This window comes from Micromonas pusilla (genome assembly GCF_000151265.4).
Source record: "Micromonas pusilla CCMP1545 genomic scaffold MICPUCscaffold_8, whole genome shotgun sequence".
Classification (NCBI taxonomy): Eukaryota; Viridiplantae; Chlorophyta; class Mamiellophyceae; order Mamiellales; family Mamiellaceae; genus Micromonas; species Micromonas pusilla.
Window position 1 is genome coordinate 818,151 of NW_003315889.1, and position 21,172 is coordinate 839,322.

Here is a 21,172-nt window from a genome sequence, read left to right on the forward strand (position 1 = left end):
GCTCTCCGCGCGTCGCGCCGCGGATTCCGCCGCGGACGCTCTGTCATCCGCGGCGTCGAGCTTCGCGCTCTGCTCCCGAAGCGCGGCTTCGTGTTCGGCGAGCTGTCTCGCGGAAGCGGAGTTCTTCTCCACGAGCGACTCGACGTCGCGGCGCGCGACCGCCGCGGACTCCGCGAGGGCTTCGTACCGACCGCGTTCGAACTCAGCCTCCGCTTTCGCGACGGCGGTCTCCGCCTTGGCCGCCGCGGCGACGCCTCGGTGCTCGTCCGCGGCGGCGCGAAGGACGTCCGCGTTCGCGCTCGACTCCTCCTTGAGCTTCGCGAGCTCCTGTTGAAGCTCCGCGTTGAGCGCCGCGATCGCGTTCGCGTCGACGCCCATGCCGTTGCCGTCCGTGGGCGTCAACGCCGGACGCTTCGCGAGCGACGCCGCGGCGGCGGCGGCGATGTTCATCGCCGCCGCGTCCGCGTTCGCCGCGCCGCCGACGACGGTGCCGCTCGAGGACGCGTACAGAGCCTTGTACATGTCTCGCTGTCGCACGATGGCGTCCACCATCGTCTGCGTTTTCGACTTTCTCGAGTTTAAATCCTCGATTTGCTTTTGGCCGTCCGCCTGGACTTTTTCAATCGCCCGCTCGTACTCCTCCTTGAGGCGCACTTGCTCCTCCTCTTGATCCGCGGAGAGCTGCCGAATCACCTCGAGCTGCCGGCGGTTCTGCTCTTGAAGCTCGGAGATGTCTCGGAAATCGACCAGCGTGGACGTGATGACCGCGCCGGAGTCGCCGCGCAGCTCGCTCGCGGCGGCGGCGATCGCCGCGGATCCCACCGCGCCGCCGCCGCCGCCGCCCCCCTTGAGCTCCTGCACCTCCGCCAACAGCAGCGACACCTGGCGCGACAGATCCGCGGACTGCGCCTCGAGCCCCTTGACGACCCTCGCGTGGTGCCTCTTCTCCGTCGCGATCGATCGCTGCTCCGTCTCGAGCCGTCTCAGCTCCACCGTGCTCTCCTCCAGACGCACGCGCATCTCCGCGTGCGCGTTGACGGCGCGCTCGTACTCCGCGCGTTGCTCCGCGAGAAGCGGCGCGCGCTGCTCGAGCTCGGCGATCATGCCGTCGATCGTCGCCTGCAAACGCCGTCGCTCCGCGCACTCTTTCCTCCACGCGTCCGCGGCTTCCGCGTACTTGGTGTACAACTCCGTCATGGAGAGGTTCTCGCGTCGAAGCGACGCGGCGGCGGCGTCGGGGTGTTGAATCGAGAGCAGCGCCCCCGCGGCGCGGCCGCTCGCGGCGGCGACGCCCACGTCCGACAGCGTCGGCGTCGCCGCCGGGGCGACCTGAACGACCGCGACCATGCCGCCGATGTTCTCCTGCCCGGGCGACACCACGCCGCCCGGGGGAGGCAGCGCGAGCGCCGCCGTCTGGTACTTTTGTTTGGCCTCCGCCGCCGCCTTCTCCGCCGCGCGCGTCGCCTCCTCCGCGCGTCGCGTCTTCTCCTCCGCGTCCGCCTTCACCTCCGCGAGGTGGTCCCTGAGCGCCGTGAGCACGCCCTCGAGCTCGGTCGTCTTCTCGCCCCGGCCCTCAGCCTGTTTCTTGTACAGCTCGGCGAGGCGTTTGGCGGTCGCGAGCTCCTTGTCGAAGTGCGCTTCGACTTTCGCGTTGGCCTCTCGCGACGCGCGCAGTTCCTCCGCGAGTTTCCCCGCGCGCTGCTCCGCCGCGGCCGCGGTCTCTCTCGCGCTCGCGCTCGCGCGGTGCGCGCCCGCGGCGTCCTTCTTCGCCGCCTCGAGTTCGTTCGCGCGCTCGAGCGCGTCCGCGCTCGACGCCTTGCGCGCGGCGAGAAGCTCCTCCGACTTTTTCCCGAGCTCCGCGCGGAGCCAGTCGTTGTGCTGCTGCATCAGCGTCGCCTCTCGCTCCATCCGCGCCTTGGCGCTCTCGAACGCGGTCGCCCTGTTGTTCGCCTCCCTGAGCTGCGCCTCGCATCGCGCGCGCTCCTCGGACGCGGCGACCACCTTGGCGAGGTACTCCTCCGCCGTCTTGCCCTTCTCCGCGAGCTCGAGGTTCTTTTGCTCCGCGCGTTCGACGAGCTCGCGTCTGGACGCGTTCGCCTCGCGGAGCTCCGCCTGCGATGGGTGGGGCGGGACGACGCGGTGAGCGCGGCGCGACGTCGCGATGGAGGGACGAGGGAACGTCGGCGGCGGCGGAGGGGTGCGGGGGGGGTGGGGGGAGGGGGCGCGGCGCGGGATCGCGTCGGCGTCGTCGTCGCGTCGTCGTTCGTTCGCTCCTCGCGGTAGGGTTGGGGAGCCTGGAGCGCGCGACGATTCGACGCGACGAGCGCGGATCTGAGCGCGCGCGCACCTTGAGCCTCTCCGCGGACGCGGCGTGCTGCACGACGGAGACGTCCAGGGCGTTACTCGTCGCCTTCGCGGCCGCGAGCTCGTCCCTCGCCGCCGCGAGCTGGCCCTTCAGCGCGTCGCGCTCGACGACCGCGGCGGTGTGCTCGGACTCGAGCGCGGCGTATCGCGCGTGCATGTTTTGCTGCACGTGCTCGTGGTCGATGGCGTCCGCGTCCGCCTTGGCTTTCACGCTCGCGAGCTCGGACTCGAGCGAGGCGAGGCGGGCGTCCATGACGGCCGTCATGATCGCCGGACGGGGGGTCGCGCGGCGACGACGTCCGTCCTCGTTCTGAGAGAGGGGCGCTCGATTTCAAACGATTTTGTTGAGCCCGCGCGCGAGCAGAGAGAATTCTCGATCGAGGCTGAACGCCGTCTGGTCGCGGTCTCGATGACCGACCTCCCGTCGCGCGATGCCGGTCACTCTCGCGCGCGCGCGACCTCCGCGTCGTCGCACGGGCACCTCGCGCGGCACGGCGGAGCGACGGCGAACGCCGCCGGCGGGGAGCGGCGACCCGACGGAGGAGCGGCGACCGCGGCGGAGCGGCGCGTCGTCGATCGCGTCGCGGCGCGGAGTCGTCGCGTCGAGTCATCGATCGCCATCATGGTCCTCCTCGAGAACGACGCGTTCCTGACCGGGCTGACGCAGCTGTACGAGCGGAACCGCGCGAGCGGGTCCGTGTGGGTCACGATGAAGCGCTCGATGATGCGGAAACTGCCGAAGCGGAACGCCCCTAACGCGCCCACGCCGGAGGAGGTGATGGACCGCGACGGCGAGGTTTGGGTCACGCTCGTCCGCGCGACGGACGGGAAGAGGAAGATCAGCACGACGGTGACGAAGAACAAGGCGGAGAAGTTCGCGAAGAGCTTGAACACGATACAGCGCGCGTTCATCGAGCTGCAGGAGGACGACGCGAAGAAGAAGAAGAAGGCGAAGGCGGGCGCGGGGGGGAAGAAGCAGAAGGCGTGATGAGATGGACGAGGCGATCGAACGATCGAACGATCGACGACGGGGATTCTTTTTTGTTCACTGTACGAGCGGGCGGCGCGACGCGCGCGCGCGTAGACGTTCTGTTCTGTACGCGCGCGTCGATATTAAGTAACCGTAAGTAAAGAATGAATCAACCCAAACCGTGGGTAAGTCACTCACCCCTCCGCGCGTGACAAACCCACCCGCCCCCGCCCCCCGCCGTCGCCGTCGCCGTCGTCGGTCGTCGCCCCGTAACCTCACACGTGCTTCAACATGAGATCCTGGACGTCCTTGAGGATGTCCCCGACGGTGCCGCGGTCCGGGAGCCCGCCCGCGAGCCCGTAGATGGGCGCCTTGCCGCCGTCCACCTTCCCCTTCCCGAGCGCCCTCGTCTCCTTCACCGCGATCGCGAGGTCGACGCACAGCTGGCGCACGCTCGCGACGTTCGCCGACGTGAGACACATGTGCAACGCCGGCGGCGCCTGCAACACGCTGAGATGCCACCCTTTCTTCACCATGACGTCGTTCACGGTGTAGATGTTTAAGCTCGGGTCGGAGCTGCCCCACGCGACGACCATGGAGACGTCCTCGCCGAGGACCTTCAGGCCGTCGATCTCGGACAGACCCGCGCGGAGCTCGTTCGCGCCCGCGATGACGTCGTCCGCGACGCGTTGGTACCCTTCCCTCCCCATGCGCATCAACGCCGCCCACGTCTGCGCGATGAGCCCGCCGCTGCGGCTCCCCGCCTGCGACGGCGATATGTACAGCCCGCCGGACCAGTCCATGACCGCGGTGTACTGGTACTGACGCAGCGCCGCGGAGTTATACAGCACCACCGAGGACCCCTTCTGCGCGAGGCCGTACTTGTGCGTGTCCACCGACATCGACGTGACGCCGTCCACGCGGAAATCGAACGGCTTGATCGACGACGCGAACGGGAGCACGAACCCGCCGAGGCACGCGTCGACGTGCAGGCAGCACTTCCTGCGCTTCGCGATCGCCGCGAGCGCCTGGATGTCGTCCACGGCGCCGTGCGGGTACCCGGGAGTGGACGCGTATATCAAAATCGTGTTGCCGTTCACCGCGCGTCGCACCGCGTTGATATCCATCCTGAAGTTCTCGTCCACGCCCACGCGCACGAGCTCGATGCCGAAGTAGTCCGCGGCCTTGTACACCGCCGCGTGCGCGCTGATCGCGACGATCATCTCCGGCGCCTTGATCCCCCGGACGTCGCGCGAGTAATCCCGCGTCGCGCGAATCGCGGTGAGGATGCTCTGCGGGTCGTTCCATACGAGCGAACGTGGGGGTGGAGTTGAAAGGCGTCAGGTGGAGTTCAAAGGCATCGAGGACGGGGATTGAAAGCGGGTGGTGGGCGGAGAGATGCGCCGGGCAAAGTCCTTAAGGATCGGCGTTCACCACGCCGACGCGGTCGTATGGGAACCAGCGTATAGAACGCGCCTCGGTCCCGCCGCTCGTCATGAGGCCGCACACGTTCGGGTTCGGTCCGCCGGGCGAGCACCCTAGCATCGTCGCGGTCATGTTGACGACCTCGTTCTCCATGCGCACGACCGCGGGGAACGCGTCGCCGTGCAGCGGGTTCGAATGCGCGAAGGACGAGTACACGGAGGAGAGCATCTTGAAGTGCGCGTCGTCCGCCATGTACACGGCGCCGGACATGAGCGACCCGGTCGGGGTCCACTCCAGGTCTTTTCGCTTCCTCTGCGCCGCCTCGACGAGGACCGCGTCCACGGACATGCCCTTCGCGGGGAGGGAGGTGAGGCGAGGCGGCTCCTTCGCGAGCTTCTTGGACATGTCGGCGTCCATCTCCGCGATCATCTTCCCTCGCTCCGCCGCGATGAGACCTTTAACGATCGGCAGCGCCTTGACGGACTCGAAGAAGAGCCACAGCGCGCCCTTCGTCCGGCACCTCTTGCGGAGGTCGAGGAGGTAGTAGAACGCCTGGATCGCGACCGTCGCGGAGACGCCCGCGCCGATGACGACGTACGACGGTCGCGCGTCGTGCAGACGCTTGTCCAGCGCGATCAGGTGGTCCGCGAGGAGCTTCAGCGCGGGCTCGAGCGCGGACTCCATCCCGGGGGTCATCATCGCGGAGTACGCGGTCGTCATCGCGGAGGAGGACGACATCGTTTCGTCTGACGCGTCGTCTCGTCGCGCGTCGGATGTCGCGTGCGGGTCGCCGGGCGCGTGTGAGGGGAGGCCGCCGCGCCGCGTCGGCGTCGACCGATTCGCGTCGGCGTCGTCGACGACTTGACGACGTGTTCGAGCCACACGCTGCCGCGCGCTGATTCGTCGCGTGACGCGGTCGGCGCCGCGTCGTACGGCCAGACAGTCAGAATCGCGCGCGTACGTACTGTAACAACTTACGTTTTCGTACTACGCTTCGCGCCCGCGAGGCCGAACCGTCGGAGTTATTTTGTCGCCGTGCCGAGTTCGCTGTCACTCTCTCTCGCGCGACGCCCTCGCACGGTGCGTTCCCGGCCTCGCGTCGCGCGTCGCCCGCGAGATCATCTCACCCGACGCCGCGCTCGTTCGACCTCGCGGCGCTCGCGCGCGATACGACGTCGCGCGCGGCCGGAGGCGCCGTTTTCGGGCGGCCTCGACGGCGCCGCGCGATTTTCTCCCGCGGCATCTAACACCCCGCGCTTCTTCGTCCCTCTCTCGACGCAGACGACACCACCGATCATGGCTCGCGTCATCGCTTACGTCGCCCTCGCGCTCGCGCTCTGCGTCCTCGGCGCGGACGCCGCCGCCGTGGACCTCACGTCGAAGACCTTCGACAAGGAGGTCTTCGACTCCGGGAAGTCCGCGTTCGTGAAGTTCTTCGCTCCCTGGTGCGCGCGCGCGCCCCGCCTCTCGCGTCGCGATCGACGGATCGATCGTTCGCGGCGTCGCGTCGCGTCGCGCCCGGCGCGCTTCTCGGCGTGGATTCGCGGCGCGCGCCGAGACCTTCGCGCGTCCGCGGCGCGGTCGTCGTCGCGGCATCGCGTCGACGACGCCGCGTCGCGTCGTCGCGGGCGTCGATCCGGCGTCGCGATCGCGCGCGAAATCTCCGACTCGATCCGTCGAGGCGACGCGACGCGCCTGTTCGCCTCGGGAATCGCGTCGTTCGATCGATCGGATCGAACGATCGAACGATCGAACCCCCCCCCGGAAGACTCGACTTCGCGACTGACCACCTCCCAAAAAACCGCTCTTCGCTCCCCTCCGCCCCCTACAGGTGCGGCCACTGCAAGGCGCTCAAGCCGGCGTGGGACAAGCTCGGGGACGAGCACAAGTCCAGCAAGACCGTCGTCATCGCCGACGTCGACTGCACGAAGGAGCAAGACCTGTGCCAAAAGTACGGCGTGTCCGGATACCCGACGCTGAAGTACTTCACCGGCGCGACCGCCGCCACGGGCGACGCGTACAACGGCGGGCGCGACTTCGACACCCTCAGCGCGTGGGCGAAGGATAACCTCGGCCCGTCCTGCGGCGCGGAGAACATCGACCTCTGCGACGACGACCAGAAGGCGGCCATCAAGGCGAAGATGGCCATGTCCGAGGCGGATCTGGACAAGGAGGTCGAGGGGTTCGAGACGGAGATGAAGACCGCGGAGACGGAGCTCGAGGAGCTGCTCAAATCGCTTCAGGCGCAGTACGAGGCGGGGAAGCAGAAGAAGGACGACGTCACCGCGGACGTGTCCCCGAAGCTCGCGATGCTGCGCTCGGTGAAGCGCGCCAAGGCGGCCGGGAAGACGGAGTTGTAAACTTCCGCCGTTCGATCCGGTCCGAACCCTCTCTCGAGGGAGCGCTCCGGTCGGGGGGGAGGCTGGCGAGGCGGGCCTCTGGAGGGAGGGGAGGACGATCGATTCGACGTCACGTGACGGCCGCGCGCGCGCGAGCCTGATTTGATCGATCGATCACGCATCGCGATCGACAGACGCGTCGGAACGCCCTCCGTCCGTCGCCGGTTTTCCCGCGCGAGAAACGCGACGAAAGAGACGAAACGAAACGAAAGAAACGAAAGCGTCGCGCTTCACTTCACTTCACTTCGCTTCGCTTCGCTTCACTTCACCACGACGTCGACGCGCGCGACTCGAACGATGACCTAGCTAGACTACGCCATACATACTCTCACGCCGCGCTCCCCGCCTTCGCGCGGCCGCGACGGCGTTCCGCCCTCGTCTTCTCCCACCCCGGCTCCCTCCCGAGGAAGTCGTCCCAGCCGCGCCAGTCCCCTCGGCGCTTCCCGTACGTCAGCACCGGGTCGTACGGGATATCCTCCGGCTTGTACCCGGCTCGAACCCAACGCTTGTACTCCGAGGACGTCCGCGGCGCGGTCGTGGAGGGGTCGTAGGGTGCCCCCGCGCCGTCGTCGTCGCCGCCGCGCTGCGCGTCCCGCAGCGTCCGCATGTGCGTCCTGGAGTGGAGTTCAAAGGCGTCAGTTGGCGTTGAAAGGCGTCGAGGGTGGGGATTGAAACCGACGGGTGGGCGGAGAGAAACGCCGGCAAAAGTCCTTAAGGATCGGCGTTCGCCACGCCGACGGGGTCGTATGGGGACCAGTGTATAGAACGCACCTCGCGTCTTCGTACGACTTCATCCTGTCGCTCCGCCGTCGCAACCCGCGCGGCCGCTCGGGGGCGCCGAGGAAATCGTCCCACCCGCGCCACTCGCCTCTCTTGGAGTAGTACTCCGACGGCAGCGCGGGGATGAACCACGGTCTGCGCCCCGCCTCGCACCACTCGCGGAACCTACGCGCGGACGTCAGCGGCGGCGCGACGTCGTTGACTTTTTCGCGCATGTATCGCCGCGCGTCGTCGTACTTGAGCCGTCGCTTCCGCGCGCCGCCGGTGTTCGGGTTCGCCGCGTTCGGGTCGTGCAGCCCCGCGAGCTCGACGATCGACGCGCGGTCGTGTATTCGCAGCGCCCATCGCATGTCGTGCCGTCCGTGCGCGATGAGCTGCTCGTTCGTGGGCATGATGCGCGCGCCGTCGTGCAGCGCGGGAACGTCGTGCGCGCGGGCGAAATCTCGAAACGCCGCGGCGGCGACGGCGACGTCGGTCAACTCCGCCGCGCGGCTGTTTAGGAGGCCTAACCGCCGCGCGACGCGGACGAATCCGCCGTGCCACTTCACGCCCTGCACGAGATCCTCTCTCCCCGCCCCCGTCAGCGTCGCCGCGGTCGGCAACCGCCCGGGGGGTACATCGAGCTCTTCGCCAGCCTCTTCGAGAAATTCGAGCATCTCGCGTCGGAGCGTCGCGAACTGCAGCAAGTGTCTGTTCTCGCTCGTGCGCTTCTGCATCCACCCGAGCCTGCCGGCGACTTCTTTGTACCCGCCGTGCAGCAAGATGGCGTGATGCACGTCGTACCGCCGCGCCTCGAGCACGTCCGCCACGGACGGCATCACCGGCGCGTCCAGCCCGCCGCCGCTCGCCTCCGTCGGCGGCTCAAAGCTCAGCGCGCCGGAGATGTCGTTGTACCAAAAAATCTCCTCACTCTCCTCGTCCATCTCTTCGAACCAAAACGCGTGCGTGAGCTGAAGCAACGCGTCGCGCAGGAAGTCGATGTTCTCCCAGTACCCGTCCGGTTTGCGTTTGAACGTGAACCTGAGGGTCGTTCCATACGAGCGAACGTCGGGGTGGAGTTCAAAGGGGTCAGTTGGAGTTGAAAGGCGTCGAGGGCGGGGATTGTGAGCGAGGGGTGGGCGGAGAGAATCGCCGGGCAAACTCCTTAAGGAACGGCGTTCACCACGCGAACGCGGTCGTATGGGGACCAGTGTATGGGACGAACCCGAGCGTCACCGCGGCGGCGGCCGAGTCCCCCAGCGCCGCCACCCGCGTCGCGAGGTCCTCCCTCCCCGACCGCATCAGCGTCCGTCGCGACGGCATCCCGAGCTCCGTCGCGTTCACTCGCGCGCAGTACGGCAGCAGGTCGCGTCGAAGCGCCCTGATCTCGGACTGCCGGATCCCGAGGTCTAGGAGCCCCTCCGGCGGATCCATCACCAGCGCGGACGTCGATGGGTCCCACCGCGGGAATATCGACGGCACGAGCGGGACGAGGTGCGTCACGGGGAGGGCGTTGATCGCCCCGCCCGCGCCGGCGACGGCGCGCGCGCCCGCGATGCGCAACACGAGAGACATCGGCGGCGGCGCGCCGTCGGCTTCGGCGTCGTCGTCATCGTCGTCGCGCGACCCTTCCTCCGCTTCGCCCGCGTCCTCGTCGTCGTCCTCCTCGTCGCCGTCCCATTCGTCGTCGTCGCCGCCGTCGCCGGACGCCGCGCCTTCGTATATGACCTCCCAGTCGTCGTCGTCGTCGTCGCGCTCGTCCTCGACCGCGGTCGCGGACGGCGAGAAGAAATCGTCGTCGTCGTCGTCGTCGTCGTCCGCGTCGTCGTCGTCGTCGTCGTCGCGCTCGTCGCGCTCGTCGCGCTCGTCGCCCACCTGCGCGATGACCTCGCCGCCGGCCATCCCGAGCGCGTGCTTCACGATGCCTATCTCCTCGCCCGTGTTCGCGTCCAGGACGCGCCAGCTCAGGAAGCTCGCGGCGTCTTCGAGCGAGTCCCCGCGGAACGTCCTCGTCTCCGTCGCCGTCTCCGCATCCGTCTCCGTCTCCGTCGCGGCGGCGGCCGCGGTCGCGACGCCGGCCCACGGCAGCGGCTCCGACGCCTCGAGGAGGGCCTCGCGCTTCGCGGCGACGGCCGCGGCCGCCGCCGCCTCTCTCGCGGCGTCCGCGGCGGCGACTTCCGCCTCGTGCGCGTCAGCGGATCGACTCGACGTCCTCGCGCTGCGGCTCTCGGATTCGTCGCGAATCTCGTCGTTCGCGTCCGCGTCGGCGTCCGCGTCGCGCGCGTTCTCCTCGCGTTCGCCGTCGTCGCCGCTCGCGGACGCCGCGACGGTCCATCGCGTGAGGCGAGGACGAAGACGAAGACGCGCGCGTTCCCGCGCCGCTCCGACGCGGAGACGCGGCGACGCGCTCGCGTCGTTCGCTCGCGAGCGAAGAAGACGACTCGGAGGGGGGACCACGACGCGGGCGGCGCGACGCGCGAACGCCGCCGCGCCGCGCGTCGTCGTCGTCGCCGTGACCGCCGCCGCCGTCGTGTTCGTCATCGCGTCTACGCGTGCGCCTCCGCGGACGTTCGCGTCATGCGGGGAGGGTCGGTTCGTTCGGCGCCGCGCGCGGCTTCCGGGCGCGCGTCGGGGAGTGCGGGGCGCAGCGCGCGCGCGCGCGGTCGGTTCAGTTCGGCGAACGGAGATTCGTTCCGTTCTCGTCACACCGCGCGGCGCCCCGCACGGCGCGCCGTCCATGTCGACGCGAGGCCAGCGCGAGGCGAAGAAAGCGCAGGCGCACGTCCTCGAAGGACGCGTGCGTCGATGGGAGAAGAAGTGCGCCCTCGAACCCGCCCCGAGCTCGCCGTCCGGTCGCGTCGCGTCCGCGTCCCCGGAATCGTCCGTCCTCGCTCGCGCCGATCCCATCCCGTCCCTCCCTCCCCGGAGATGTCGCTGACGCGCTCGCGCCCCTCCTCGAATCGTCATCGTCATCGTCATCGTCATCGTCATCGCGCCAGGTGGGTCCAAGGCTCGGAGAAGAGCAAGTGCGACGTGTACAAGTGGGTCGTCGCGACGGACGCGGAGACGGGCGCGGAGGTGGTCTCGGCGCCGAGCGCGCGCGCGAGGACGTTCGTCCCGACGGAGCCGACGCCGGCGCAGCTCAAGGCGCACCAGGCGGCGATGGCGCCCTCCGCGGCGGTCGCGGGGGGGGGCGTCGCGGCGTCGCCCGCGGCGCCAGCGGCGAAGAAGCGGCGGCGATAGCGGCGCGCGAGGAGGGAGACGGCGCGGCGGGAGGGCGCGCGTAGGTTGTTCGTATTTCTTTCTGTCCTTCTTTTGCCACGACTCAGTCGGGGGGGGCTTCCTCCGGCGCCGCCCCGCGCTCGTTCGCGTTCGCCGCGTTCGCGGCCACGACGAGCGCCGCGTTCGCGTCCGCGATCATGAACCCGAGCGCGAACGCGACGAGGACGTACATCAGCGCGGCGGGGAGCATCGCGAGCGAACTCGCCCGCTCGCCGCGTCCGCGTCCGCGAACGCCTCGCTTATCCCTTCTTCGAGCCTCCTCCGCGCCCGCGCTTCGCTCCGCCTCCGCTGCCGGACGACGACGTCGGAGTCGTAGTCTTCTTCGCGCCGCCGCCTGCGCCCTTCCACCGCTTGTGCTTCTTGTACCCCGTCGTCGCGCGTCGGTCCTCCTGCAGCGGTCGCGGGAGCACCGTCGCTATGGCACTGCCAACGAAGAACAGCGCAACGGCGGTTGGAAAGTTGACCATGTATCGCGCGCGTGCGTCGCCCTTCTCGCGCGCGCGTGTCTCGGGCGAGGCGAGAGAGAGAGACGCGAGCGTCGTGCCTTCGCGTCGGCGCGTCCCGCGGACGGCGGCGGCCTTCCGGGGGAGTCTCGTCGCGTCCGAGCAAACGACGGGAAAGTTGGAACAGAAACCAAACGCTGAGCTGTCACTGCCGAAACAGAAGTGCCCACTCCGCACAGTTCGTCGCGTCCCTGTACCAACCGCGTCCGCGTCAAAACCACTGAAGCCAAAACTAGTGTACTCCATTACAAATACATACGATTTAATTATTGTTGGGGGTTGTGAAGCGGAGAGTAGCGCGGACGCTCACAGCTTCGTAGCCGAGATCACCGCGCTTTGCTCCGCTTTGTACGCGAGCACCGCTTCGGAGTCCCCGTCGTCCACCTTCAAATCAAGCGTGGACTTCATGTACTCGTCGTTAAGGAACGCGTACACAAGCCCCTTCCCCGTCGCCGGATTCGTCGCGACCGGGACGTTGTGGACGTTACAAATCCTGCATAACGCTTTGATGTCGTCGTCGTGCGGGTGCGCGGATAACGGGTCGATGAAGAAGAAAGCGCCGCCGACTTGGTTAAGCGACGCCATACCTCCGATCTCTTGGTCACCGCCCAGGGGGCCGGACGATACCTGTTAGTAGGGTCGTGTCGTTTGCTCGTTACGGTCAAATGGTGTTCGTCACGTGTGCGTTTGAGCGCGGGGTTGAGGGTGAGATGAAACGACGCAGTCCTCCTCAAGGGATGAACGTCGGAACGCGACGGCACGAAACGGAAACATAAAACTTACGGGTAAACATGCACACGCGGGAGGCTCTTCTTACCTTGTGCGTGATAGTCAACCCGAGGTTCGACTCGAGCACGCTCCCGGTGCTGCCGGTGGTGACGATGGACACGGTGGAGAAAAAATCCATGTTGGACGCGACGAAGTGTAACAGAGGTGCTTTCATGTGGTTGTGCGCGACGAGCGCGACGAGCTTCGTTTCCGTCGTCTTCTTCGCGTACTTCCTCTCGGACGCCTCGTTCGTGAGCCGTTGAAGCGTATTTTTCGTGCTCTCGGTAGGGGCGCGTTATCGATAATTCTCGTCCCGGTCAAATGATGCTCATCATCGGTCACTTTTACGCGGAGGATGGGTGAAATGGAATCGTGCGACAGGGTCGAGCGAGAGCGTACTACGCGAAGGCCTACCCGGTCTGAAGCGCGCGATTGAGTTCACCCATATCGAGGAACCCGTCGCCGTTCTCGTCCATCGCGTCGAAAAAGTCGATCATCGCGTCCTTACCGTACGACTTCCTCAAATCTAGCTTCAAATCATGAATGATGTACCGCTCGAACGTCTTTATTTTGATCGAGTTCGCCGGCTGTTCCGCTCCTTTGCCCGTGATTCCCGTGAAGAGAAGTCCATCGGATGTCGTCTTGAGTCGGTTGGTCATCGCGTCCATGATTTGCTTCGCGTTTAACCCGCGTGAGAGAACTTCATTCATGAATAAATCGAAGATCAGGGCGGTTTTCACGAGCTTGTCATCTTCCGCGGACGCACGCGGGATGAACGCGGCGCGGGCGGCGCGTGATGACGACGATCGTCCCGTGACAGTTCCCCTCTGAAACGTCGCGGAATTCGGTCGGCACGGGCGACGGTCCGTAGGGTGCGATGACGCGTCGACGCGACCGCGACGCGAGAGGGGACCGCGGGCAACGCATACCCCGCGCGTGTGTTGGGTTGATACGAGGCTGGACGCCGCGTTCATCGTGCGTGGAGGTGTGCGAGATGGGTGAATCGTGCGCGACCTTTCGCGCACAAATCGTCATCGAGACTGGAGCGCACTCTCAGCTGGCACGCCTGGCTGCGGCTGTCCAGTCATCACTGCCGAAACAGAAGTGCCCACTCCGAGGCGCGCGTCCGGGATGACGCCGCGCACGGGGCGCCGCGGGTCCCAGAGCGACGGCGGCGCGCTGGAGGAGCCGCTGCTGCGCCCGGGGTTCGCGTCCTCGCCGCCGGTGCGTCGCGTCGCGCGTCTCTCGCCGTCGATGGCGCGGCGGCACCTCGAATCTCGTCGAACCGACGACTAAATGAGACTGCTTGCCATACGACCCCGTTCGCGTGGTGCACGCCGTTCCTTAAGGACTTTTAACAATGATGATTCGATCGATCGCGATGACTCCCTCCGTCCGTCACGCGACAGGCGCGAAGACACGATGACGACGACGACGACGACGACGACTCCGAGCGCGGCAGCGAGACCGCCCCCGCGGCGAAGAGACCGAAACCGCCGCCGTCGTTCGCGCGACTCCTCGCGCTCGCGCGCGACGACGCCGGATGGCTCGCGTTGGGCCTCGCGTCGCTTCTCGCGCGTTTGCCCTTCTCGCTCGCGGCGCCGCACTTCATCTCGCGCGCGATCGGCGCGTGCATCGACGCCGACGCGAAGGCACTCCGCGTCGCGTTAGAGCTCTTCGCGATCGCGGGCGGCGTGAACGCGGCGCTGGACTTCTGGAACGTCTTCCTGTTCGCGTTGGCGCAAAACCGCGTCGTCCGAAGGTTGCGCGCGACGCTGTTCGACGTCGTCCTCGCGCAGCCGATCGCCTTCTTCGACGAGAACTCCTCGGGGTCCATCGTCTCTCGCCTCACCTCGGACACGACGGAGATCGCGAGTAACTTGTCGTGGGTGTTCCGAAACGTCACCGAAGCCGTCGTGCGCGTCTTAGGCGCGTTCGTATTCACACTGGTCCCCATACGACCGCGTTCGCGCGGCGCGCGCCGTTCCATGAGGACTTTCTCTCCCGGCGCGCGTTTCTCTCCGCCCAGGGTCCCTCGCTTTCGGTTTCGATCCCGACACACCTCGACGCCTTTCGACTCCGTCTGACGCCTTTCAACTCCACCCCGACGTCGGTCGCTTCGCGCGGACCCTCCCTCGACCCTCAGGCATCGCGACGTACCTCTTGATACAAAACCCTCGGCTCGGCGCGGTCGCGTGCGCGGTGATCCCGGCGACGACGGCGGCGAACCAGCTCTACGGCCGGTGGATGGCGAGAAACGCGTCGGCGACGCAGGACGCGCTCGCGGCCGCGAACGCCACCGCGCTCGAGGCGATCGCGTCCGTGCGGACCGTGCGGTCGTTCGCGTGCGAGGCGTTCGAGTCCCGCCGATACGACGGCGCTTTGGGCGCGTGGTACGAGCTTTGCAACGCGCAAGCGGCGGCGACGGGGATATATTTCAGCGTGATGTACTCGTTCCTCTCGCAGCTGTGCGTCCCGATCGCGCTGTTGGGCTACGGCGGCGCGCTCGTGATGCGATCGGAGATGCGCGCGGACACGCTCATCGCGTTCATGCTGTACCAAGGGCAGCTCCAGGAGTACGTCGGGAACTTGTTGAACGCGTGCACGTCCATGTACAAGAGCAGCGGCGCCGCCGCCGCGGTGTTCGACATCATCGACAAGGGGAAGAACCCTCCGGCGGCGGCGAACGATGCGACCCACGCGAGCGGCGATGAGGACGCGTCGCTCTCCGGCTCGATACCGAGGTTCCAGGGGAGGGTGGAATTCGACTCCGTGACGTTCGCTTACCCCGCGCGGCCGACGAAGGTGGTCTTGAACGGATTTCGACTCGTCGCGCGCCCGGGGGCGCGCGTCGCGCTCGTCGGCGCTTCCGGCGCGGGGAAGTCCACCGTCTTCCACCTCTTGCAGCGGTTCTACGACCCCGACGACGGGAGGGTGTTACTCGACGGCGTGGACGTGCGGACGTTGAACCACGGGTGGTTACATAAAGTCGTCGCGCTCGTCGGACAAGAGCCGGTGTTATTCGCCGGCAGCGTCCTGGACAACATCACGTACTCCAGACGCGCGGGGGAGTGGAATACGTTGCATGATGCAAAAAGAGAGAAAGAGAAGAGGCGTCGGAGGGCGAGGCGGCGTGGGTACGCGGAAGTCGACGACGAGGAGCGCAATAATGGGGGACGCGGGGATTCAAACGACGACGACGACGACGACGACGACGAGGAAAAACAAATGGAACGCGTCGTCGACGCCGACGTCGTCGCCGCCGCGACCGCCGGCAACGCCGCGGAGTTCATCGACCAGCTCCCGCGCGGCTACCACACGCGCTGCGGTGAGCGCGGCGTCGCGCTGTCCGGCGGCCAGAAGCAGCGCATCGCGATCGCGCGGGCGATTCTGATGAACCCGTCCGTCCTGTTGCTCGACGAAGCCACGAGCGCGTTGGACCGCGCGAGCGAACGCGGCGTCCTGCGCGCGATGGACGCCGCGAGCGCTGGGAGAACGACGCTAATCATCGCACATCGCACGAGCACGGTGATGGACGCGGATGCCATCTGCGTCCTGCGGGGGGGCGTCGTCGTCGAGGAAGGGACGCACGCGGCGTTGATGTCGAGACGCGGGACGCCGCCGGCGGGGTCGTACGCGGATCTTTCCTCGAGCCGCGGCGGCGGCGACGACGACGCGACGCCGCCGTGACGGCACGGCGTGCGCGCGTTTCGTTCGTTCCGTTCGTTTCTTCTCTAGTAGCTCTCACTTACTCTATTGACCTAGTATCATAGCTAGTCGTGTTCTAGCCCTACGAAGGTGCTATCAAAAATCCGCCGGCGGCAGCGCGCCGCGGCACGTCGGACACTCCATCTTCACCTCCATCCAGCGCGTCAGACACGGCTCGTGGAAAAAATGGTTACACGGCGTCACGACGCGTTGGTTCCGATCCGCGCACTCCACGGTCGCCATGCATATGACGCAATCCACGCCGCCGGCGTCGCCCTTCTCCGCGTCCCCCCCGCCGACGCTCGCGAGGACGTCCTCGGAGACGTCCCGGTGGTAGTCGTACACGGGCGGGAACCAGCTCTCCGGGAAGACGCACCTCGGTCCTCTGACGTGTTGCGCGTACAACGCGAAGACTTGCGCGCCGACCCACGACACGAGCACGAGACAGACCCAGTACTGCGGCTCGATGCGTATGAAATTCGTCGGGCACCCGAACACGTACAGCGGGAGGAGCAGACGTATGACGGACGTCCCCACGACGTATCCCGCGTGCATCGGTTTCTTATTGTTGTTCCACGCGTTCCACAAGATTTGCGGCACCCAATAGCTGTTGGCGACGACGGCGACGATCCACGGCCGTTTCTGGCACCAATACATGATGAAGAAACCAGCCAAGAACCCGGCGTAGAACCGCGTGTACAGCATGCTCAGATCGCGTCGCATCTCGAGCCAGTTTTGCTCCGCCCCCGGCCGCCGAGACTTCCAAATCTGCAGCAGCGTCCGCATCTCGAAGACGCTGAAGAGGACAAACTGCAGAAACGCCGCGGCGCCGAACGAGTGAAACAACGCGTCCACGACGATGCCCGCGGTGAGATGCATCAAGCACTGGTACGAGTCCAACACGGCTTGCATCCCCACGCACAGCAGCGACAGTTTCGCGTACCCGGTGTTCGTGTCGGAGTGCTCGCCTTGTCTCGTGAGGAGGTAAATTTGCAGCGGCGCGGCGACGGCCATCATCAACGCGTACGTCGTCGCCTTCCTGTAGTAAGACCCGAGCTTGAACCATCGCGCGTCGATCGCGAGCTCGACGCCGCACGACTCCGATCGCAAAATCCCGGTCATCTCCGGGTCGCCTCGCCCGCCCTCCCCCGGGGCGCTGTGCGTTTTCTTATCGTACGACGGCGGCGGCGTGTTCTTAGGGCCATTCCATACAAAGCGATGTCGGGGTGGAGTTCAAAGGCGTCAGGTGGAGTTGAAAGGCGCCGAGGGCGGGGATTGAAAGCAAGGGATGAGCGGAGAGATGCGCCGGGAAAAGTCCTTAAGGAATGGCGTTCACCACGCGGACGCGGTGGTATGGGGACCAGTGTATAGAACGCACCTTATCCGCCGACGACCGCCGCCGCCGCCGCCGCGACTTGACGCGTCGCGCGCGTTCGCCGTCGACGCCGACGCCCTCGACGCCGTTCGCGGGCTGATCCTCCTCGTCAAACTCCCCGCCGTTCCCGAACGCGTCGCTGACGGGCTTAAACCTCCCGGGCGTCACCCACGTCTTCATCGTGAACGCGCACCGTCCGGGGTACGTCCCGACCCCCGCCTCCTCTCGTCGCCGCGACCGCTCCTTTCGCCGCATCTGCGACAGGTGCGGGCTCCCCGGGACGTGCTCCGGCCTCGACGACAGCGACCCCTCCCACGCGAGCGCCACCGCGCGCTCGGTGCTGAACGGCTCGTTCACGAAGTCCCTCGCGGCGACGCGCAGCGCCTCGCGGTAGCCGCCGTCGGCCGCGTCGACGTCGGCGGGGTCGCTCGCGTTGTACGTCGCCTCGGCGCCGCGGAACCCCGCGCTCGGCTCGGACGCGAGATGCGTCATCCCGGTCGGAGCGACGTACACGCCGTCCAAGCGCATGTGCACGTCCCTCTGCGTGATGTACTCGCCGTCCCTGAACGCGACGTCCGCGCGCGTCCACTGCACCGTCTTGAGGTTGTTCCACCGCGAGACGAGCTGGATCACGACGACGCCGCCGCCGCCGTCGTCGTCGTCGTCGTCGTCGTCGTCGTCTCCCTTTCCCGCTCGCCGCTTTCCTCCTCCTCCCTCGCGCGCCTTCGCGCGGCGCATCCCCGGCAGACCGCCCGTGGTGCCGTTCGCGTTGCCGTCCGCGCCGAGCTTTTTTATCAAGCGCCACGTCCCTTTGAACGTGCCCGTGATATCGTTCGGGTAGCGGAGCGTCCCGTCGTCGTTCGTCGGGAGCGGATGCGCGGCGGGGAGCGCGGCGGGGAGCGCGGCGGGGAGCGCGGCCGCCGACGCGTTCGACGCGCTCGCGGGGGCGTCGGCGTCGGCGTCGGCGACCGCGACCGCGTCGGACCCGAGCGCGGCGACGCGCGGCGAGGAGGAGGACGACGACGACGACGACGCGTCGAGGGCGACGAGATCCGCGGGGTCGTCGTCCGATCGAAGAAGCGCCCTCGCCGTCCGGACCCGCGGCGCGGACGACGACGCCGGCGCCGGGTCTCTCTCCGGGGCTCGCGTCCGCGCGCCTCCTAACAACAGCGCGCACGTCGTCAGCGCGAGGAGGACGAAGCACGCGCGCGGCCGGGGCGGCCGCGGCCGCGGCCCCGCCCCTCCTCGTGCGCGCGTCATGTGCGTCCAGCCAGACGCGGACGCTCGAGCGAGTGACGAAGGAAAAAAAAACACGGCGTCAGTCAGATCAGCGTCGTCCCTCCCCCTCGTCCAGACTTTCCGCGCGCGCGACGCAGCACCAGGCAGGGACCGCAAACCCGCGACGATCGAAGGATGGGCAAGGGGTACAAAGGCAAGGGCGGCGGCCGAGGCGGCGGCCGAGGCGGCGGCGGCGGCGGCGACGAGCCGAAGATCGGCGGCAAGTGGCGCGCGTCCAAGGCTGACGATTCCGACTCGTCCGAGGAGGACGACTCCGAGGACGAGGTCGAGCGCGAGAAGCCCGCGAGCAGAGAGCGCGGCGTTCCCGGGGAGCTCCCGCCGAACAGCTCGGACGAGGACGACGACGGCGACGACGCGTCCGGCTCCGAGAGCGAGAGCGACGACGACGACGACGACGACCCGCTCCTGAACCCGCATCGCGCGCCGCGGGCGCCGAGGAAGAAGGAGGAGGACGACGTCCCGGAGAAGTCCGCGAAGGAGCTCGCGGCGGAGATGGAGAAGCTGAAGATCGTCCGCGAGAGGCGCGCGAAGGAGGCCGCGGAGAGGATCGCGAAGGAGGGGTACGATCGGTTCCTGCCCCCGGGCGCGCCGGGCGGGCCCCCGCTCAAGGAGTAGACGCTCCACGACCGTCGGCGAGACGCGGAGGGCGACGCGACGGACGAGGCGAGCGACGCGACGAGATCGATGCGTGGATGAAGATTTTTGACGCGGGAGGAAAACGGGAGACGACCTCCGCGTAGTGTCTTAGTGTCGCACTCGTCACGACGCGATACGCTACACCCCTCCTCCTCCTCCTCGTCCTCCTCCTCCTCGCGCATCGCATCGCATCCTCACGCGGCCTGAGAGGTCTTAAAGTCCTCGTTCTCTCTCTTGGCGTCCTCCCTCAACATGCTCTCGATGAAAAATTCCCCAGCCTTGTACGAACTCCGCACGAGCGGCCCCGACGCGACGTATCGAAACCCGACCACCTCCTCGCCGTATTTCTTCCACGTCTCGAACTTCTCAGGCGTGACGTACGCCTTCACCGGGAGATGCTTCTCCGTGGGGCGCAAGTACTGCCCCAACGTGAAGATGTCCACGCCCGCGTCCTTGCAGTCGCGCATGACGCGCTCGATCTCTTCATCCGTCTCGCCCAAGCCGAGCATGACGGAGGTTTTGGTCGTGAGGCCCGGCTTCGCGACCTTCGCTTCTCTCAACACGTTCAACGACTGCTCGTACCCCGCGCGCGGGTCCCTGACGCGCTTCTGAAGGCGCTCCACGGTCTCGACGTTGTGCGCGAAGACGTCTAAGCCGCTTCGCGCGAGGTGCGACACCGCCGCCGCGTCGCCGCGGAAATCCGGGACGAGGCACTCGCACAAAATGTCCGGCCGCAACGCCTTCAGCGTCCGCACCGTCCGCGCGAAGTGCTCGCTGCCGCCGTCCTCGATGTCGTCCCTGTCCACGGACGTCAACACGATGTACCCCACGCCCCACTCCGCGATCGCCTTCGCGGTGTTCTCCGGCTCGTCCGGGTCCGGCGGCGGCGGCGTCGACGCTGCGGGCCATTCCATACACAGTTCACCGGTCAGTTGAAAGAAGACGCGATCAAATGTTGAAACCGAGCTATGGGTGAAAAACTTTTGTATAGAACGCACCTGTGTTCACCGCGCAGAACCTGCACCCTCTGGTGCACGTGTCGCCGAGGATCATGATCGTCGCCGTGCCGGTGTCGCCGTTCCAGCACTCGCCGAGGTTCGGGCACATCGCTTCCTCGCACACGGTGGCGAGTTTTAAGCCGCGGAGGCCCTCGGAGAGGTACTCGAACCGCTCGCCGCCGGGCGCGCGTTGACGCAGCCACGGCGGTTTCGTCAACCCGGGGGGGAGCCCCGGGATGGACGACTCAGCGCCCTCCTCCGCCTCGACGTCAAAAGAAGCGGCCCCCGCGCCCGTCGGGCCGCACATCGCCGCGGCGAGGGGGGAGATGGGCGCCGCTTGGGAGATCGGGGGCGGGATGTCCACGCCGCCTTCCTTCGCGAGCGCGACGAGCTCCGCGAACGCGTCCACGCTCTCGAGGCGTCTCAGGGTCGTTCCATACGAAGCGACGTCGGGGTGGAGTTGAAAGGCGTCAGGTGGAGTTGAAAGGCGTCGAGGGCGGGGATTAAAAGCGAGGGGTGGGCGGAGAGATACGCCGGGAAAAGTCCTTAAGGATCGGCGTTCACCACGCCGACGCGGTCGTATGGGGACCAGTGTATAGAACGCGCCTCAGCTCATCGGCTTCCTCCGCCGCGCCGCCGCCGCCGCCGCTGAGATCGTCGTCGGTCGCGCCATCTCGGGACGGTCC

General features: G+C 67.4%; 12 protein-coding genes across 12 annotated transcripts in view; 4 read left to right on the forward strand and 8 right to left on the reverse strand.

Annotated features, from left to right (window-relative positions):
* The window catches only part of MICPUCDRAFT_47940 (uncharacterized protein), a gene marked incomplete at both ends in the record, with an annotated part of 6,779 nt that extends 4,150 nt beyond the window's left edge, over positions 1–2,629 (reverse strand). Inside the window, 2 exons of the mRNA XM_003060690.1 lie at positions 38–2,112; positions 2,348–2,629. Of these exons, the coding sequence (XP_003060736.1) occupies positions 38–2,112; positions 2,348–2,629 (2,357 nt within the window). The remainder of the gene's footprint in view (positions 1–37; positions 2,113–2,347) is intronic.
* A 360-nt stretch (positions 2,630–2,989) lies between these two features.
* Positions 2,990–3,310, forward strand: MICPUCDRAFT_11942 (type II secretory pathway family protein; the record flags this gene model as incomplete). Its single annotated transcript, XM_003060397.1, has 1 exon — positions 2,990–3,310. A coding segment is annotated over one exon (321 nt), but the record flags the coding sequence as incomplete, so codon positions are not given.
* A 299-nt stretch (positions 3,311–3,609) lies between these two features.
* On the reverse strand, positions 3,610–5,479 carry SGPL (sphingosine-1-phosphate lyase; the record flags this gene model as incomplete). Its single annotated transcript, XM_003060691.1, has 2 exons — positions 3,610–4,626; positions 4,811–5,479. The coding sequence occupies 2 exons, from the start codon at positions 5,477–5,479 to the stop codon at positions 3,610–3,612; spliced, it is 1,686 nt and encodes a 561-aa protein (XP_003060737.1).
* Positions 5,480–5,824: 345 nt separating this feature from the next.
* Positions 5,825–7,385, forward strand: MICPUCDRAFT_49655 (uncharacterized protein). The gene is made up of 3 exons (XM_003060398.1): positions 5,825–5,839; positions 6,041–6,204; positions 6,591–7,385. Exons 2-3 carry the CDS (start codon positions 6,056–6,058, stop codon positions 7,117–7,119), a joined length of 678 nt encoding a protein of 225 aa, XP_003060444.1. The 5' UTR covers positions 5,825–5,839; positions 6,041–6,055; the 3' UTR covers positions 7,120–7,385.
* A 408-nt stretch (positions 7,386–7,793) lies between these two features.
* Positions 7,794–9,819, reverse strand: MICPUCDRAFT_69187 (uncharacterized protein; the record flags this gene model as incomplete). The annotated part of the gene is made up of 2 exons (XM_003060692.1): positions 7,794–8,958; positions 9,143–9,819. The coding sequence occupies 2 exons, from the start codon at positions 9,817–9,819 to the stop codon at positions 7,794–7,796; spliced, it is 1,842 nt and encodes a 613-aa protein (XP_003060738.1).
* Positions 9,820–10,845: 1,026 nt separating this feature from the next.
* MICPUCDRAFT_60262 (uncharacterized protein) lies at positions 10,846–11,160 on the forward strand (the record flags this gene model as incomplete). The annotated part of the gene is made up of 1 exon (XM_003060399.1): positions 10,846–11,160. One exon carries the CDS (start codon positions 10,846–10,848, stop codon positions 11,158–11,160), a length of 315 nt encoding a protein of 104 aa, XP_003060445.1.
* Positions 11,161–11,926: 766 nt separating this feature from the next.
* On the reverse strand, positions 11,927–13,443 carry MICPUCDRAFT_28041 (uncharacterized protein). The gene is made up of 3 exons (XM_003060693.1): positions 12,885–13,443; positions 12,520–12,748; positions 11,927–12,329 (listed from the first exon to the last, which is right to left on the reverse strand). The coding sequence occupies exons 1-3, from the start codon at positions 13,178–13,180 to the stop codon at positions 12,009–12,011; spliced, it is 846 nt and encodes a 281-aa protein (XP_003060739.1). The 5' UTR covers positions 13,181–13,443; the 3' UTR covers positions 11,927–12,008.
* Positions 13,444–14,131: 688 nt separating this feature from the next.
* MICPUCDRAFT_19395 (ATP-binding cassette superfamily) lies at positions 14,132–16,160 on the forward strand (the record flags this gene model as incomplete). The annotated part of the gene is made up of 4 exons (XM_003060400.1): positions 14,132–14,435; positions 14,617–15,190; positions 15,227–15,503; positions 15,690–16,160. Coding segments are annotated over 4 exons (1,626 nt in total), but the record flags the coding sequence as incomplete, so codon positions are not given.
* Positions 16,161–16,274: 114 nt separating this feature from the next.
* On the reverse strand, positions 16,275–17,300 carry MICPUCDRAFT_19266 (uncharacterized protein; the record flags this gene model as incomplete). The annotated part of the gene is made up of 2 exons (XM_003060694.1): positions 16,275–16,454; positions 16,491–17,300. The coding sequence occupies 2 exons, from the start codon at positions 17,298–17,300 to the stop codon at positions 16,275–16,277; spliced, it is 990 nt and encodes a 329-aa protein (XP_003060740.1).
* Positions 17,301–17,496: 196 nt separating this feature from the next.
* Positions 17,497–18,813, reverse strand: MICPUCDRAFT_60267 (uncharacterized protein; the record flags this gene model as incomplete). The annotated part of the gene is made up of 1 exon (XM_003060695.1): positions 17,497–18,813. One exon carries the CDS (start codon positions 18,811–18,813, stop codon positions 17,497–17,499), a length of 1,317 nt encoding a protein of 438 aa, XP_003060741.1.
* Positions 18,814–18,875: 62 nt separating this feature from the next.
* On the reverse strand, positions 18,876–19,670 carry MICPUCDRAFT_69190 (uncharacterized protein; the record flags this gene model as incomplete). Its single annotated transcript, XM_003060696.1, has 1 exon — positions 18,876–19,670. The coding sequence occupies one exon, from the start codon at positions 19,668–19,670 to the stop codon at positions 18,876–18,878; it is 795 nt and encodes a 264-aa protein (XP_003060742.1).
* Positions 19,671–19,730: 60 nt separating this feature from the next.
* On the reverse strand, positions 19,731–20,718 carry MICPUCDRAFT_4033 (uncharacterized protein; the record flags this gene model as incomplete). The annotated part of the gene is made up of 2 exons (XM_003060697.1): positions 19,731–20,386; positions 20,487–20,718. Coding segments are annotated over 2 exons (888 nt in total), but the record flags the coding sequence as incomplete, so codon positions are not given.
* Positions 20,719–21,172: the final 454 nt, after the last annotated feature.